General features: G+C 48.0%; 1 protein-coding gene across 2 annotated transcripts in view; it reads left to right on the forward strand.

Moving 5' to 3' along the window:
* Rptor (regulatory associated protein of MTOR complex 1) overlaps positions 1-16,596 on the forward strand; it is a 304,700-nt gene that overhangs the window by 78,370 nt on the left and 209,734 nt on the right. For both annotated transcript variants that reach the window (XM_005350837.2, XM_013347620.2), the window contains exon 3: positions 380-462. In XM_005350837.2, the coding sequence (XP_005350894.1) occupies positions 380-462 (83 nt within the window). The remainder of the gene's footprint in view (positions 1-379; positions 463-16,596) is intronic.

A 16,596-nucleotide genomic window follows, 5' to 3' on the forward strand; every position in this document is an offset into this window, starting at 1 on the left:
TCCTCCCTCCTTCCTTCCCTCCCCCCCTTTTCCCTCCTTTCTTCTGTCTTTCCAATTCTGCACACAGGCGGATTGCACTTCTAATATGAAATCCCACTAGAAGCACAGCTGGGCCTCTGACAGTGAGCAGCAGCAGAGCAGAAGGATGGGCAGGAGGGCAGGTACTGCAGTGGAGGAGTGGTTGCCCTGAAGCATTTAGTAAACAAGCAGGGATAGTCTTCTGGGCGGTGTTATCAGTTCTGCTTCTAGTTAAGTACAGATAAAACAGCCCTGGAAGTGTGTCTTGCCAAAGGTACTGTGGAAGAGGAAGCTCCATGCAAGAGCGTTTCCAAAAGAGGATGTGCTCATTTACTGAATTTTCCTTTTGTTGCTTCTACAGATCCTCTGTCTATGGGTCCTCAGAAAGCTCTGGAAACCATCGGTGCAAATCTGCAGAAACAGTATGAGAACTGGCAACCAAGGGTAAGCCTGCTGTGTTTGCCCTTCCTTCCTCAGTCATGGGTTCCTTGGTTTAAACCTGAATGAGAACCTTGGCCGCACGTCAGATCATCCAGTAATTGCTGTTCCTCAAGGCCTCCTGTCACCGTTAGCCCCTGTGCAGCCTTTTCATTGTGAAGTGCGTGGTGCTTGTGAGTAGTCTGTACAGTGCTCTGTTTATTTGGTGAAACTTTCCTCTAGGGAACTTTTATAAAAGAGAAAGGGTTTTTAATTTTTCAAGACAGGGTTTCTTTGTGTAGCCCTGGCTGTCCTGGAACTCACCCTGTAGATCAGGCTGGCCTTGAACTCAAGAGATCTGCCCGCTTCTGCCTCCCAAGTGCTGGGATTAAATAAAAGTGTGTACCACCACCACCTGGCTAAGTGTTCTTTAAGATTTTAATTTTGCACAAAAAATGAACTTTCAATAATTTTTCTTCATCAACTGAGTAGAGCTTTCCTGCCTTAGATGCTGAGATGTAAGGGAGAGCACCTAGCACTCCAAGGGTGATACCTGTTATGTGTTTAGCCTTAATACAGAAGGTGAGAGTCAGCCGCCAACTAATATGTCTTTGTTGTTATCTCTCTGTAGTTTTTATTTTTGAAGAAAACTGACACGGAGTTAACTGTGTCACGTTGCCTATAAGATCCTAAGCTGTTTGTCAACAACCCAAAGACCTCTTTCCGTTACCTTTCTCACTAACTGGTTTGAAGGTTTAGTAAATTTAAGAGGAAATTAGAATTTGAGGTGTTGATGGGAACGCCTTTGTGAAGCATGATTCTGGTGTGTGGAGGCAGTTGTGGTGAGCAGGTTGCCCTAGCCGTGCTCCTCTTAAGGATCTGACTAGCTGGCTTTCACCTTTAGCTGTAAGCATGAGAGAAGCAAAGGATTGTCAGAACTGCACCACTGAACCCTTGCCTGCCCAGGTGTCTCTTGTCCATTATTTATATTCTTCAGGAAGAGAATAGCCACAAATGCACGTCTTCTGGTCTGTAGCAATGCTCTTGGGTAATTTATGCTGTAGCATTTGGTGGGGAGGTTCCTAATCATTTGGAGAGAGTTCTGAATCTTCGTGTTTTACATTTGAGCCTTTTTCCTTTTCAAGACAGGATCTCAGGTGTTTGCTTTTTGTCTTTCAAATGTGTTATTTCTGGTGGTTTATATACAAATCCCAGAGAGTGCAATGCATTTGGCAGTTGGGTTAGGATTGAGAGATTCCCTTAAAAGTAACTGAGAAGCCAGTGTCCCAGTGAAAGAATGGTTTTCTTGAAGGCTTTGCAGGTGTTCATCATCCCAGTGCTGAAGGGAGCGTGGGTGGAGTGGCCTTGTTAGCTTCTGTGCAGTGCATGGAGAGGACCTGCCTTTGCCTCTGCTGATCCGGCCTTTCCTGGGTCGTCTTTGCACCATTGCTTGCTTGTCTAGGATAGGGTGTATCAGACCACGACACTCAAACCTCCAGTTGTGTGTTTATAGTGTGTTAGTAGATGGCTTCAGATCTTCTGATGTTCCCGTGGAGTCTCTGCTGCTCTAGTTGTTGTTCTCTTAGAGAATTTGTCTACAAGGAAGTAATCATTCAGGTTACACATTAAGATTTCAGCGTATTAATAATGTTTATTCCACGAATGTGGTTTTTTTTTTTTTGCCAGTTTTATTAGTCACATAGTTTGGCATGAAGTTTGGGTGTTAGTGAGTTCACACTAGCACACAGTGAACAGAATCTCCTAAAGTAGGAAACCAACCTACCTTTCTTTCTTTCTTTCTTTCTTTCTTTCTTTCTTTCTTTCTTTCTTTCTTTCTTTCTTTCTTCAGGGTTTCTCTGTGTATCTCTGGCTGTCCTAGAATTCACTCTGTAGACCAGGCTGGCCTTGAACTCACAGAGATCTGCTGACTTGGGTTACTTAGGTAATATTATATCCTTCTGGGGTCTTTGATGAAGTTCAAGACATATAGTTATAGTTTCCCTAGGTATGATAAAAAGTAAATTAGATATACTGTAACTGTAATTCTTGCTTGATACCTGTTTTGTTTTATGTAATTTTACTATGTTAAAGTTAAAACCTTCCTTTTTATTTAGATAGAAAAGGGGACATGATGTGGGATTCCCCTCTGTATGCTGTGAATATGTTTTATTACCATTAACTAATAAAGAAGCTGCTTTGGCCTATGGCAGGACAGAATATAGCCAGTCTGCTAGCATTATAGGGAGAGAACAGGCGGAATCAAGGAGACGCCATGTAGCTTCTAAAGGATTCAGACACTGGAACCTTACCAGTAGGCTACAGCCTTGTGGTGATACATAAATTAATAAAAATGGGTTAATTTAAGATGTAAGAGCTAGCTAAAAATACTCCTAAGCTATTGGCCAGACAGTGTTGTAATTAATATAGTTTCTGTCTGATTATTTGGGTCTGAGCATTCACGAAATGAATAAGCAGTTTTCACCTAAAATCCGCCTGTCTCTGCCTCCCAAGTGCTGAGATTAAAGGCATGTGCCACCATATATAGCTTGTTTCTTTTTTTTTTTTTTTTTTTTTTTTTTTTTTTTTTTTTTTTTTTTGGTTTTTCGAGACAGGGTTTCTCTGTGGCTTTGGAGCCTGTCCTGGACTTGCTCTTGTAGACCAGGCTGGTCTCGAACTCACAGAGATCCGCCTGCCTCTGCCTCCCGAGTGCTGGGATTAAAGGCGTGCGCCACCACCGCCCGGCTGTTTCTTTTTCTTAAATTATTTTTTGTGTATGGTGTTTTGCCTGCATGTGCTGCGCACCATGTGCATGTGGTGCCCTCTGAGCTCAGGTGGACTTGAGGGTACAGATGGTTGGGGGCTGCCATGTGAACCTGGCCAGTGCTCCTAACTGCTGAGCCATCTTTCCAGCACACTTTCAATGTAAGTCTCTGTCTCGGCGCAGATCTGTTCCAGTCACTTTTACATGCAATAAACGATCCAGACATGAGGACAGTACTGAGTCACGTGTGAGATGCGGCAGTGGAGGAGCTGCATTGGGACAGTGGGTTTCGAGTTGGGGAGAACTGGTTAAAGGCAGCAAGTTTCAGACACAGACCTGAACAACGAATGGGTTTGCGGTGGAAATGGTTTCAGGGCTCCAGGATACTCAGGAGATGTCAGTGTAAGACACAAGTGGGCTCTAGTTGGGTTGTTGCACCCAGTGGAACTGCAGCTTAGCAAGAGGCTGTTTGTCTCTTCCTACATCCAGGATGCTCTCCTTCAGCCATAAATACGGACTAGATTCTTCTTGAATCCAGAACTGATGCATTCAGTTTTAGGTGTGGTAGAAAGAAGTGCCTCAGAGTTTCTTGATATATGCCATTGGGGGGACTCCTCCATTGTAGAAACAAGCCTAAAGTAACATTTGTCACCACGATGCCTCTGGCTGGAGAATGTCAAATGCAGGGATGGGCTGTAAGAGCTTGTGGTGCATCGTCTGCTCCTCAGCTTAGATACTTTCTATGAGAGGAGGATCGAGAAGGAGGCCCGACTTCAATGCAGAGCCTCTCAGCAGTACAGACTTCATGCTGCAGGCAGGAGTTCGCACAGAACAAGAGGTAATTACCCGGCTCAGATGTGTGGTGCAAGGTGCCTGGTCCCAGCTGTAAATCAGGATCCTTTGTAACGCTGCAGAGCTAAACACGCACCGCTTTAGTGCACTCTGCAGAGCTCTTGTGCCTCTGCAGTAATAAAGGGAGGTTGATGTGCCATCTGCAGCAAAACAATGGGGATGCTATTAAATCCCAGGACCTGATGGGAAGACCCTCGGTTCAGTTTTCCCTTCCTCTGTACACCTCATCGCACCGCTCACAGAGGCCGGGCAGTCTGCAGTGAGGTCATTCCATTCATATCTGCTGAAATCCCAGGAGCCTCCCCGTCGGCGTGGGTGGGAGTCGACGGCTTTGTTAATCTTCATAGCAGAAGGAGCCGAGAACTGACTGTAACCCGTAATGCCAGTGGTGCCTGGCCATTGCCTGTGTCCTCGCCAGTGCCGAAGCTCCCACATTTCCTCCTGACTTTTCTGGCTGTGGTGATTCAAAATCAAATACTTGGATAAAGGTGATTTTTGGTTCAGGAAAGAATTTAGAGAAACCACTGTGATTTCATTTCTAGAGGCTCCCGGGCTCTGTATTTGGCTGTATTTTCATGACCGGCTCATAGAGCCCTTTTCTAAATAACTTATCAGTTTGATACTGATGGAATATTTAGTTCTTGTTAAACTTAAGACTTTGCCTTATAACCGTAGGTATATAAAATTAGTTTTGTGGGAGAGTGAGGGAAAAGCCAACTGTGTTTCAGAGGCAAGGAGCTTTGGTGCTCTTGGTGCAGTTGGCAGGGAGCTGAGGTGACCACTGAATGGACCCACTTGTCAGTGCAGGCGTCCACCGAGGGGCGTGCTCTTTGCTATAGGAATAGCCCCTTCTCGTCTGGACCAACAGGAATTGGCCTCAGGCTCTGTGCAGCCACCTTGGGCTCCTAGGGACCGTATGCAGCCATGCTCTGTGCTTACTTCAGGCAGGTGTTAGGTCCCAGCTCCTTGTGGGGGCTTTCTTCCTCTGTCTGTCACAGTGGAGCTGTCTGTAGTCCACAGATGACACATGCTCTTATCGATCCTCCTGCCAAGCAGTGGACTCTTCACCAAAACAAGGCTCCTGGGCTTGTTCTTTCTCCAAGAGCAGCCATCGCTACCTTGGTGATAGGGCTGTACCCTTGGACTGCACACATGCCTTGTGATCTGCTTTCTATGAACTGGAGCGGATGAGACGGCCAGAGACAGCTGTTTTCCTTCTTTTCTTTCTTCCTTCCAATTTTTTTTGTTAGTTTTTTGGTTTTGATTTTGGTTTTAGGTTTTTTTTTTTTTTTTTGGAAGAGTGCTTCTCTGTGTAGTAACCCTGGCTGTCCTGGAACTCTCTTTGTAGACTAGGGCGACCTCCAACTTAGAGATCTGCCTGCCTCTACCTCTCTAGTGCTGCACTTTTCTTTCTATGTTGGATTTACAGACTTGTCCTGTGGTGGTTTAGGTACAGGTGTTGTTTTCAGAGCCCACTACTTGTGTATGTTGTGGGTTGCAGTTAGGGTTGCTGGGACCTGTCCATCTGTGCCTCCTCCCTGAAGTGGGCTAGTTGCTGGTTGATGGGGAACGTGAGGAGCCACACATGGCGTGCTGCTCAGTGAACTGTGAGTGCTAGCCTTGGAGGAAGCTCTGTCGTGCCCTGCTGCCTGCACTCTCAGAGCCCCAGGGTGGGCCTGAGCTTTCCTTGGACTGCTCCTCTTCTGCTCCGAGGGGCAGAATGGATGGGATAGTGCTAGAACTCCTCCCTGACGCCACCCTGGAATTCTGCGTTGGATTTACAGTGGGATGTGCTGGACACCGGTGCTGGCAGCAGTCAGTGTGTTCTGCCTTACTGGGGATCTTCAGAGTCAGGCATGGATAATCTGAGAAGAATGGAATGTGCTCTGGGCCTGGGAGGTGCTTGCAGATCATCGTGGAGTAGGCTGATGTCTGCGGTGACCCCAGCTTGGGGACTCAGGTTTTGATTTGACAGTACTGCTCATCTGGACACAGTCCTGTTATGGGGGCATCGTCACCCCTAGCTGCTCTCATGCTAGGACTGCACCGTGCTCTGATGTAGCTGGTGTCCTCGGCCGGCAGCCTTCTCTCTCCTTCTCAGCATGGCTTGATTCTCTGTGGAGCCAAAGGTTGGGCATCATCCACCTGTTTGTGTTTCTGTGACAAACTGCAAATGAGGACTCCTAGCCACAGGCAGAATTGTAGCTGGCTGACTCACTGTTGACATGATTCAAAATCGTGTGTGAAGCGCTTTGCCCTGTCCTCATTAAATTTGTAAGATGGTGGAGATATGTCTTCTGACTGTCGTGGGGTTAACCGTTGTGTTGTGATGGCGTCCCTTAGCTGTTTCCTGCCCAGATGTTAGTGATCATGCCCAGGACAAGTGTTTGCTTGTGTTTTTGCTCTGGCATTAATCATGCTCCATCCTGCGTCTTTCCTCCTCGTCTTTTCTCTCTTCTTGCCTGACAGCTTTTCCATGGACTGTGCTCAGGGAGAACTCTTATGGATACTCTTCAGCTGAACCGCTTCTTAGTCAGCCCTGCCCACACACTTCCTGCCTTGCCCTGTCCCCAAAGGCCACGATGTTGCAACAGCCTTCTGGATATGGAACTAATACCTAAAAACCACTCTGCTAAAAACCTGAGCTGCTAATTGAATGCTTATTGTAGCTAATCAGAGAGCACACAGCTGCCGTCATTTGAGAGGAAGGTAGGCTGTGGAGCTCATGCTGCTTTCGGTGGTGCACAGAACAGGTTCCAGCCATTCTGTCGCTGCTCGGAAGGAAGGGAGCAATCCCCCTTCCCCCCCCATGCTGTATCAGGTCTGAGGATTTGCCCTTTGCCCTCTGCAGCATTCTGGCCTTTCTGTCTTTGCACTGGTGCTGAGGGAGGGCGGGATAACAGGAAGTGCAGACTGGTTTGGTCTGCCCAGATGAACGTTGGCCTTCTCTGACCCCTTTCTCCAATCCTGCCATGTTACTTCATCATTTCTTTAAGATTGGAAGTGGGAATGGAAGCTGGTGTGGACACGGTGGCACACCCCTTTAATCCCAGCACTCAGGAGGCAGACGCAGATACATCTCTGAGTTTGAGGCCAGCCTGGTCTACAGAGTGAGTCCAGGACAGCCTTGTCTTTAAAAAAAAAAAAAAAAAAGACGAAGGAGAAGAAAGAGGAAGGCTAATTTGTGGCTAGTTGGCCCCAGTGCCAGGGAGACCTTGATGTTTAGCCCTCCTTCCTTGGACTCCGAGGTGCTGGTGCCTGAGCCACACTCAGAGGCTCCCATGGCCACCCAGGAGCTTTGTGCCTCAGAGAATCCCTGTGTGCTCATCCTGCTTCCCATCTTCTTGTCTCTGGTGTCCTGGAGATAGGCGCCTTCCCACCTCTGCTGTGGCCTGCTCCAGGCCTGCTATTTTTGCAGTGGAAGAGGCCTCGATGTTTTTCCTCCCAAGCTCTAGAGGACCTCTCTCTTCCCACCCACTCTTCTACTGATGAAGTCGCTGTCTCTGACTTCAGATTTGGACACAGACACAATGCTTGCTGAGGACTAAGACTGTAGCCCGTCCAGCCCTCCGACACCAGCGCATTTCTTCCTGGGGTGGGCTTCAGAAGTGAACCTTTGTCTGTGGCCACATGGCCCTGAAGAACAGGTGCCAGGGTTCTTGTAGAGCTGGAGGTGCTGACAGTCAGGAAGCAGAAGGCACTGAAGGCTGAGTTTGGGAGTGCCAAAGGGAGACCCCATATGCTCACTGCATGCCACTGTGAAGCTGTAAAATTGTCCCCAGCTGAACGAGAAAGTGCTGATGGGGGAGGTGAGTGGTGGATCATAGGGAATGCACTCTTCCTGTGCTGTCTGACTTCATGCTGTGGAGGATTACCTGGGGGGTCACCAGAGTGCTGGGCCAACTATCTATATGGAGATGTTTTAGAACTGGGATAAAATTAATATAATAGAAAACCTACATTTATTTATTTTGGGATGCGTGCAGATGGTTTTCTTAGTCACTTTCTACTTTATTTATTTATTTGATTTGTTTTGAGACAGGGTCTCCTGAATCTGGGAAGATAGCTCAGTGCATAAGGTACTCACTGTGCAAATGTGGTTCTGATTCTAAACTCCTAGAAGCCAAGTGAAAAGCTAGGTGTGGTTGTGTGTGCTATAACCCTAGTGCTGTAAGGAGCAGAGACAGCAGGGTTGTGGGGGCTCAAGGGAATAAGGCAGAGGGTGACAGAGCAGGATGTCTGGCATCCTCCTCTGGTTTCTGTGTGTATGCATGGGTGCACACGGCATACTCATGTACACATGTGCCCACACACGCACCACACATACACGCGCACACACATGCACACAGTGCACAGTACACAAACTTCTGCTACTGTCTAAATGGTGCAGTAACCTGAAAACACTTTACCTTGCTGTGCGGCTTCATTGTCACAGGCTGTAGCTCGATGCAACCAGCAGCCTGCCTCTGCTTCTCTGAGCTGCTTCTCCTGTGGTTTGTCTTATCTAGGCTCATGGTCTTCCAACTTGAAAACGTTTGCTTGGAACTTTTGGGAAACTTCTTGAAAAATACTCCTTTTAGGGTGAGACTGTGGGCAACAAATTATCCTTTGTCTGAAAAATGTTTCTATTTTGTTTCTGTTTAAGTTCGGAAAGATAATTTTGTTGTGTGTAGAATTTGGTGTACTTGACTTTTTCTCAGTTTCAAGGTGTTTTCATGTGTAAACTCTGTCCTTTCTGGTGAAATGTTGGCTGTGAGTCTCAGTGTACTCTACCTGAGCTGTATCCAGTCCTTAGCATTGAAGATTGCACTGACAACACCCTTCTTGGGCTCATTTCAAAGCTCTTTCCTTTGGTTTTTGTAAGCCAATACTGCTCATTTCCCGACTGCTCAGACCTGAATAATCACAGAAACTATATTAATTACAACACTGTTTGGCCAATGACTTAGCGTATTCCTAGCTAGCTCTTTAGTTAAATTAACCCATTTCTATTAATCTATGTATTGCCACGAGGCTGTGGCCTACCAGTAAAGGTTCTGGGCGTCCTTCTCCTTCAGCAGCTACATGGTGTCTCCCTGGCTCTGCCTATTCTTTATCTATATCTCTTCCAACCTGGCTGTATTCTGTCTGCCATAGGCCAAGGCAGCTTTATTCATTAACCAATAAGAGCAACACATATATACAGAAGGACATCCCACATCAGTTTTTTTGAATTGGTAAGGTGTTGTTTTGTGTGGCTCATTCTATCTGCCCTCTTTGATCTTTTCATCAGTTGTGCTTCACCTGCTGGTGCTGCCTCAGCCTTCCCACCTCTTCTCTTCGGGGTGGAGTTGGAATCTGAGAGACTTCCTCCTGCACGCGTCTCTTACATTCTGTTCAGTGTCTCTTCTTTCAGTGTCTCTTCCGTCTGAGCTTCTGATCTGCCTTATAGCCTGTCTCCTCTCTGCTTTGGTGTTAAGTCTGCTGCCTGCTAAGAGGTTTGCTCCTCCACTGAGTCACGTCCCTAGCCCTCATGAACACTTCTGAGGATGGGACACTGTTCACATTTAGTCTGACAGATGGCCTCAACACTGTTGTCATTGCTTCGTGGTGTATGGTTATGGCCATGAGGTCCTCCAGTGGAGACTGAGTCCTGAGTTTCACTGTTAGCTTTAGAATCAGAGAGCAGGACACACAGAGGAGATGCCACTCCATTCATCTGTGCCCACAGCGCAGCCCCAAGTGACAGGACACAGAGGGAAGCCAGCTCAGCATAGTGACACTTCTGGGCCTTTCAGGAAGTGGTGGAGTGGTTAGGCAGCCTAAGGACCTTCTTTTTCTCTTACCTGTGAGGCCGATAATCATCTGAGCTTAGCTTTTATTGAGTAGCTTTTACTGAATACCATGTAGAAATCCCATATGAGAAAGCATTTGTTCCCTTAGCAATACATAAAGTAATGACTCCTCGCACAGCCCAAGGTGCCTTAGATCCTATTGAAAACCAGCGTGTATTTCATTGAAATTGTAGTCATACCTACAGACTTGGGGACAGTGTATAAAAATTTCCTTTAATGTCTTCACAGAACCCCTGTGCCATCCCATGGCTAACCCCTGGTTCCACTGCCCAGTTTCTTTTTCTATTCCTGAGTGTTGCAGATTAATAATTTCTTGGGGGAGAAAGTAGTTTTGGTTGCTGATACAGGTGCTGCAAGGGACCCATCTGACTTCCTGTCTTGGAGTCAAGAAAGAGTCCAGGAAGCAGAGGTGGGACCTGGGCAGGCAGTTCTCACAGGTGTTGATAGGGGAGCCCCAGAATGCTCCTTGCTCCTGCCAGGCCCTAGCATAGCCATTACTCACCCTCATGATACCCAGCTTCTTAGTGGACTGAGAAGAGCTGCACATTGCGACTGTCTCTAGGGTGGGCTTCTTCAGGAAGGCCTGGGGTTTTCTCCTCAGGGGTCCTGTGTTTTCTCTTGACTTCCTGGCAGACGCTCTGCTGCTGCTGCTTCTGGGAAGGGCATCCACCTCCTCGCCTGTTTTTGTTGTGGCTGTGTTCTTGTTGCTGCTACCATGGAGTGCTGGCTCTCCAGCACAGGGCTTGTATTTTGATTGTAGTATTGCTGAGGACCCTGTGGTTCCTGAGCTCAGCTCAGCCCTGCACACCAGGGTCAGAACGCTGTGCTTGGTGGTCCACAGAAAGCCTGTTGTGTTCACTCTCGCATGCGTCACGGCTCATGTCAGTTGAGCTGTTTTATGTTGCTCTGCGTGTTGGTGGTTTTCCTCCCAAGCAGTTTTTAGATGCCATTTGCGTGTAGTGACACGCAGAGCTGGAGTGGGAGTGGTTAGCTTGATTGGTTTTGACAGCTCCGTCAGCACTTGGAACAGACCACTAGAACCCACAGCAGTTCTCTTCTACCTTTTTCCTCCTGCTGATGTTGGGAACTGAATCCAAGGCCTTGCACATGGTGGGCCACCTCTAAGCCATGCTCCCAGCCTCACTGCCCTCCTTGGTCCTCCACTGCGCATCATACTGTTGGTTTTGTCCATCCTTGGCTTTCATACGGCTGCCAGTGGCTGTTTCTTGTGTCCTTGGCTCTCTGCTCAGCTCCTCTGGCTCCCTCCATAGCGCTGCCTGTGCCAGCAGTTCGTTCCTTCCTTTCTGCCGCTGTGTAGAATCTCCCTGTGTGGATGAACCCGAATTCATTTATGTCCTCAGACGTAGATTTGGGTCGGTTCCTCTGTTTGGTGTTATGACTAAAGCCGCTGTTTGTGGAGAAGCCTTCGTGTGACTTACAGTGTTGTTGCTCTGTTTAGACAGCAGTGCGGCGTGAGACTGCAGGTCATGGGTGGCTGTATGTTTTTATTTGTGCTTTACAAGTCCCCTGAAATTGACAAAATGACAGCAATTCTGTTTCCCTTCTACAAAGTCAGGCTCTGAGGAGGAACCTTACCTAACCATTCTCTCCTGCGGACTGGAGACATGAGAACATAAACACCCTTGATGTGTGGTTGTCTTTGAATGAACTCTTAGGTGGTGAATGGATGTTGTTTTCTCCTTGTCCTGTAGTCCATGGATGTGGGTTGTGTTTATTGGTGTCTTGTTCAGATGTGTGCCTTCAAATGGATGTGCAGTATAGAGAAGACCCAGATTAATTGCTTTTCCCCGTCACAGTGGGGAACTAGAAATAACTGGTGTCTCAAAACCTCTGCTCCATCCCTGCAGAGACACATAGAGAGACGACCACTGTGACCATGCAGTGTTTGGGTGCTTCTGTGCTTCTAGCCCAGTCCCGTTTAGATTTCACCTTAGCCCTCTTGGGTTTTCCAGCTCTCAGGGTCTGGATGGAATTCCTCAGTAACAGCGTAGCTCTGCACAGTGTAGCTGTCTTTACCAGAGTTACAGGCAACTTTCTGTGCCCTGGTGATGGACGGTGAGAAGTACCAGCTGCTGTAAGTGCTGGCACAAGGCACCGCTGTCTCACTGTGTCCCTGTTTGTTAGCACCAGTGTTGGGTTTTCTGCTCCAGGTGCTGCAATGCTTCTCCCCTACTTCCCTGTGCTTCTTCCCAGCCTTGCTGCTGCATTCCCACCTTGCTCCTCTAGGAAACACCTAGTAGGACGCAGAACCCAGGACCTCGGTGGCTAGGGACTGCAGGCTGTCACAAGCTTTCTGGACTAGAGGATGGGGTGTGTATAATAACATGGGTGGTTCATTGCAGAGTGCCTATTGTAGATTCACAGCGTTCTCTTCAGAGGACCTGGAAGCTTTCTGATAAAGTAGATTCCTGTAAAAGTTTTAAGCCCAGAGCAGTGACAGTTTCAGTCAGCATTACACCTTTTCTTGTTTGTTTTTGTGTTTTGAGACAGGATTTCTCTCTGTAACAGTCCTGGCTCTCCTGGAACTTGCTTTTTTACCAGGCTGGCCACAAACTCATAGAGATCCACCTGTCTCTGCCTTCCAGGTGCTGGGATCAAAGGTGTGCGCCACCACCACCTGGCCCCAGCATTACATCTTAACAGAACAGAGTTTAGCTTTTGTGAGCTGTGAGGCCTGTGTTCCCTGTCTTGCCTGTTTCAGTTACTGGCAGAGGATGGAGAGGATGCAGTGGGGTTGCTTTGTGCCTGCTCTCACCCAGAGGGCTTCACTCTGCAGTCCTAACGGCTGAGTGCTTGCTGGGTGCTGCTTCGCAGAGCCAACACTGTAGGAGCACAGGTGAGGGTCTGAAAACTGTCCTGGATATTGGGACTGTCACCGGAAGGTCCCAATAGTTAACTGGATTGCATTTATTTTTTTTTAAATTATTTATTTGTGTGTATGTGTGTGTGTAACGTGTCCTCATGTATAAGTACAAATCAATGCAGGTATCCTTGGAGGCCATAAGAGTCCCTTGCATTCCTCTGGAACTGGAGTTACAGGTGGCTATGATCTATCTGATGTGGGTGCTGGGAACCAAACTTGGCTCCTCTGCAAGCACAGTGTTTGCTTGCACCATCTCTCCATGCCCTGGACTGGGTTTAGAGTCACCATGGAAAGAAAGGTCTGGGTACACTTAGGTAATTGTTTCCAGAAAGGTTTAACTGAGAACGTAAGACCCACCCTGAATGTGTGAAGACACCATACCATAGGCTGGGGTCCCAGACTGAATACAAAGTAAGAAAGGAGAAAGCTAGCTGGGTATCTGGTGTCTGCATTCTCTGCGCCCAGCTTCCTGCTCCTGTCGCCATGCCCTTCCCTGTCATGTGTGTCCCACATAGTGAGCCAGACTCCACACCCCTTTCCTTAGGCTGCTCTTGGTGGATATTTTGTCACAGTGTAGAAAAAGTAACTAGCAGCCTCCAATCCATGACTTAACCAACCATCTTTGTTGACCTGAGAGCTGTCCCATGGTTAGGGTAAGGAGGGGAGGCACATGTCTTGTTTCTAGTGACCCCCTTAAAGAAGAGATGTTTGTCCTGTGTCTTCTAGTGTTAAAATGTTACCATTTGGTATTGTCTGAAAGGTTATTTTCTACTGAAGTTAGTTGTGAAAATACATTATATCTTTATTTCTTTTTTCTGGGGTTTGGAAAGACTTCCTCCTCTGTATCTAACCTGTTTGAGATATAAAGACTGGAGAGGAGAAAGAAGCTGGAGCAAATTACCAGTGTTTTAAAGACAAATGAGAAGCCTGGGTGTGCTATGGGTGTGCACAGGTATAAACTGGGTGCCTTCAGTGCCACCACCCGGCTCAAAACACAGAAGAGGCAGAAGATCAATATCCTGCCACCTCATCCAATGCAGCAGAATATCACGTCTTACCCAAAGCACAGCACCGTGCTAGGTGCTGCAGATGCTTGAGTGAGAGCAGAGGACCCCTGCATACATGGACTTGCTTGGGCACAAGGTCCCTCAGGGTCATGGTTTGCTTTGGCCTCTAGAAGCAAAGCCAGATGTGGTCCTCACTACAAGTGCTGACAAAACAGCTTGGCAGAACCATCTGGGCACGTGGGAGGCAATCTGAGAGCAGCATTTTAGAATGAGAGTCAGTCACACAGTTGCCAGAAAGTCATACTGAATCACTGTCATGCCCCTGATGAAATGCTTGATGGGACACTGTCTTGTTCACAGGGAAGGACTTGCACTGTTGGAACTACACATGTCATTGGAGCATTGCCTCCTCCATGATGCATTTCCTCACCAGCTCCCCACACCAGAGCTCCGGGGATCCACCCAACACTGCCCTGTGCCTCCTGGTCCCAGAAAATAGAGGAGCTGCTGGTGTCGGGGAGGTGAAGAGCTGCTGCGCTCTGGGCTGCTGGTGTTGGGGAGGTGCTGGGGTGGGAGGAAGGCTGGACGGTACTCCTGCAAGTGGCAAGGACCAGGTGACCAGCGGGCTCCCTCTGCACTGTTGCTTCTTTGAATAAGAATTTATCCTGAAGCAGATTGTAAAAGAGGATGGGGTTAACAAAATCACCTTCCCTGACAGAACACACTTACCAGATGATTACCGGAGTCAGGTGCAGAATCCATAGTTGAGTTGCCAACCTTCTCGCATTCTAGGTCTATTTAGGTCTTCTGACTTCTGAGCTGGGAGCAGGCCGTTCCCTGTTTGGAGTGCAACCTTCCCACCCATGGCCTTTGTGGTCTCAGTCTCTTGGGCCCAGGTGCAGCTGTTGACAAGTGAGAGAGAGTTTGTGTCCTTTCAGGGACAGGTGTGAAGACCCTTCACTAGTGTGCTAGTTATGTTTGGTCGTCATGTCACAGCGATGATATGGTAGATAGGAACTGGCAGACCACTGCTGTGATTGGCTATGACAGTACGCACGCAGCCTCGCTCCCTTTCTGCAGTGCCGCTGCAGTGACTACAGGAGCTGCCATTTGCCATGTGCTGTGAGCACAGTGTTTAGATGTGAGTCTGGAACCACGGGAGTCGGTGCCCATGTATGACATGGAAATATCACCTTGAAAACAGGTTTCAGGTTTGACTCCTAACCTGCTTTGTCCTCAGTGCAGATTTTAGGCTGTGTGGAGCAGTGGACCCTGGTGATGCTGCCTCTAAGTGGAAGCTGGGGGATCAGGAGTTCAAGGGAGCCTGGGCTACAGGACCCAGTCTCAAATATATAAGCTTACAGAACTCTACACTGTGTACCAGGCCAGTGCTCCTTGTCCTCCCCTAGGCTCCAGCAGGCCTCGAGTGGTGTAAGTGGTCTATGTGTGTGTGCTCCGCTGTGTGTTTGTGTGGTATGTATGTGAATGTGGTGTGGGTGTGTGAATGGGAGTGTGTGTGGTATGTATATATGTATGTATGTGGGGTGGTGTGTGTTGTCTGTCCATCTGTGTTGGTGCTCAGTACTGATTGTTCCTCAGTGTGGTCCTCCCAGAACACCACTCTGTCCTCCCCCTTCTTCCTCTCAAGTGAGGGAGGTATCCTTGCTCTCTTGCCTTGCTCTCCCCTGTTAGCTCTGTATGGAGCCAGAGGTTGGCATCCCAGGGAAGCACTCTGCCTTCTCCTGAGTGCTCTCTTTTCTTCCAGTTGTCCAACTTGCCTTCTCTGGGCTGGACCTCCGGGGTCTCCCTCTGGCTGGTCCTCCCTTCCTTTCTCTCCTGCCCCTCCCCCAGAGCTGCTCCCCCCTGTCTCTTAGTAGCTAGATTTATGAATGTGAGATGGGGATGTTCCTTCAGGACCGTGGCAGGTCAGAATGCTCTCTAATTGTTATTGGTTGTTTCTTCTTCCTTCCTTGAGGCATTTATCTAATTATTCTTTATCAGTAAAAACTTGAGAGTCAGATGTGGGGTAAGAACCTGAATGATCAGAGAAGTGGTTGAGAAGTGATTTTTTTTCTCCTGATTCAAAGTTAACTTTATTGACAGTCTGGGAATGTCAGAGTGAGATCAAACTATCCCACAACACTTCCTTGACAGCTGATGTTTCTGTTTGCCTCTCCATCAATAGTCAATAGCTTCAAGGGACGTGTACAGTGACTTAATGGGCTAAGGGAGTGGCTGGGAGGGGCTTGCCCAATAGGAAGGGTCTTCATAGAGACCTTGAGAGCTCAAGGTGGAGGTGGAACCTGAGCTCTGGGTGCATTTGCCAAGCTTTCCCCCCCCCCCCCCCAATTATTACTGCCCTGTGGTTTTCAGTTTTGCCTTTGCCCAGAGGTCGCAGAGTGGTGGTGGGTGTGACACGCCTGGTGCCCAGAGGAGCACCCCGCTTCACTCTTCATGGAGCCTGGTTGCAGAGGTGCTGCCGTGGTGCTAAGCAGCCTTTGACTGAGTCCCAGTAACCGTTCCATTTGTATACCGCATCCATTCCTTCTTTTTAAGACAGGAACATTAGTAGGTTGATATATTGTTCCTTTTTTAAAAGGGCTGATACCACAAAAAAGGTTTTTGATCAGATACTTAATAATTAAGGAATCTTCGTTCAGATGCAGGCCTCGTGGAGGAAGTGGGGCTCTGAATTTTCCCTCCTGGCTGTGCTGAAATCTCCTCATGCTCGCTGTATGAAGGCAAGGTTTGGTTGAGGACTACAAGGAAAAGAGTAGTAGTGTAAATAAGTGAAGTCTGTCTCCTTGAAGTGAGCTTTCCAGA

This window comes from Microtus ochrogaster, chromosome 7 (assembly GCF_000317375.1).
Source record: "Microtus ochrogaster isolate Prairie Vole_2 chromosome 7, MicOch1.0, whole genome shotgun sequence".
Lineage (NCBI taxonomy): Eukaryota > Metazoa > Chordata > Mammalia > Rodentia > Cricetidae > Microtus > Microtus ochrogaster.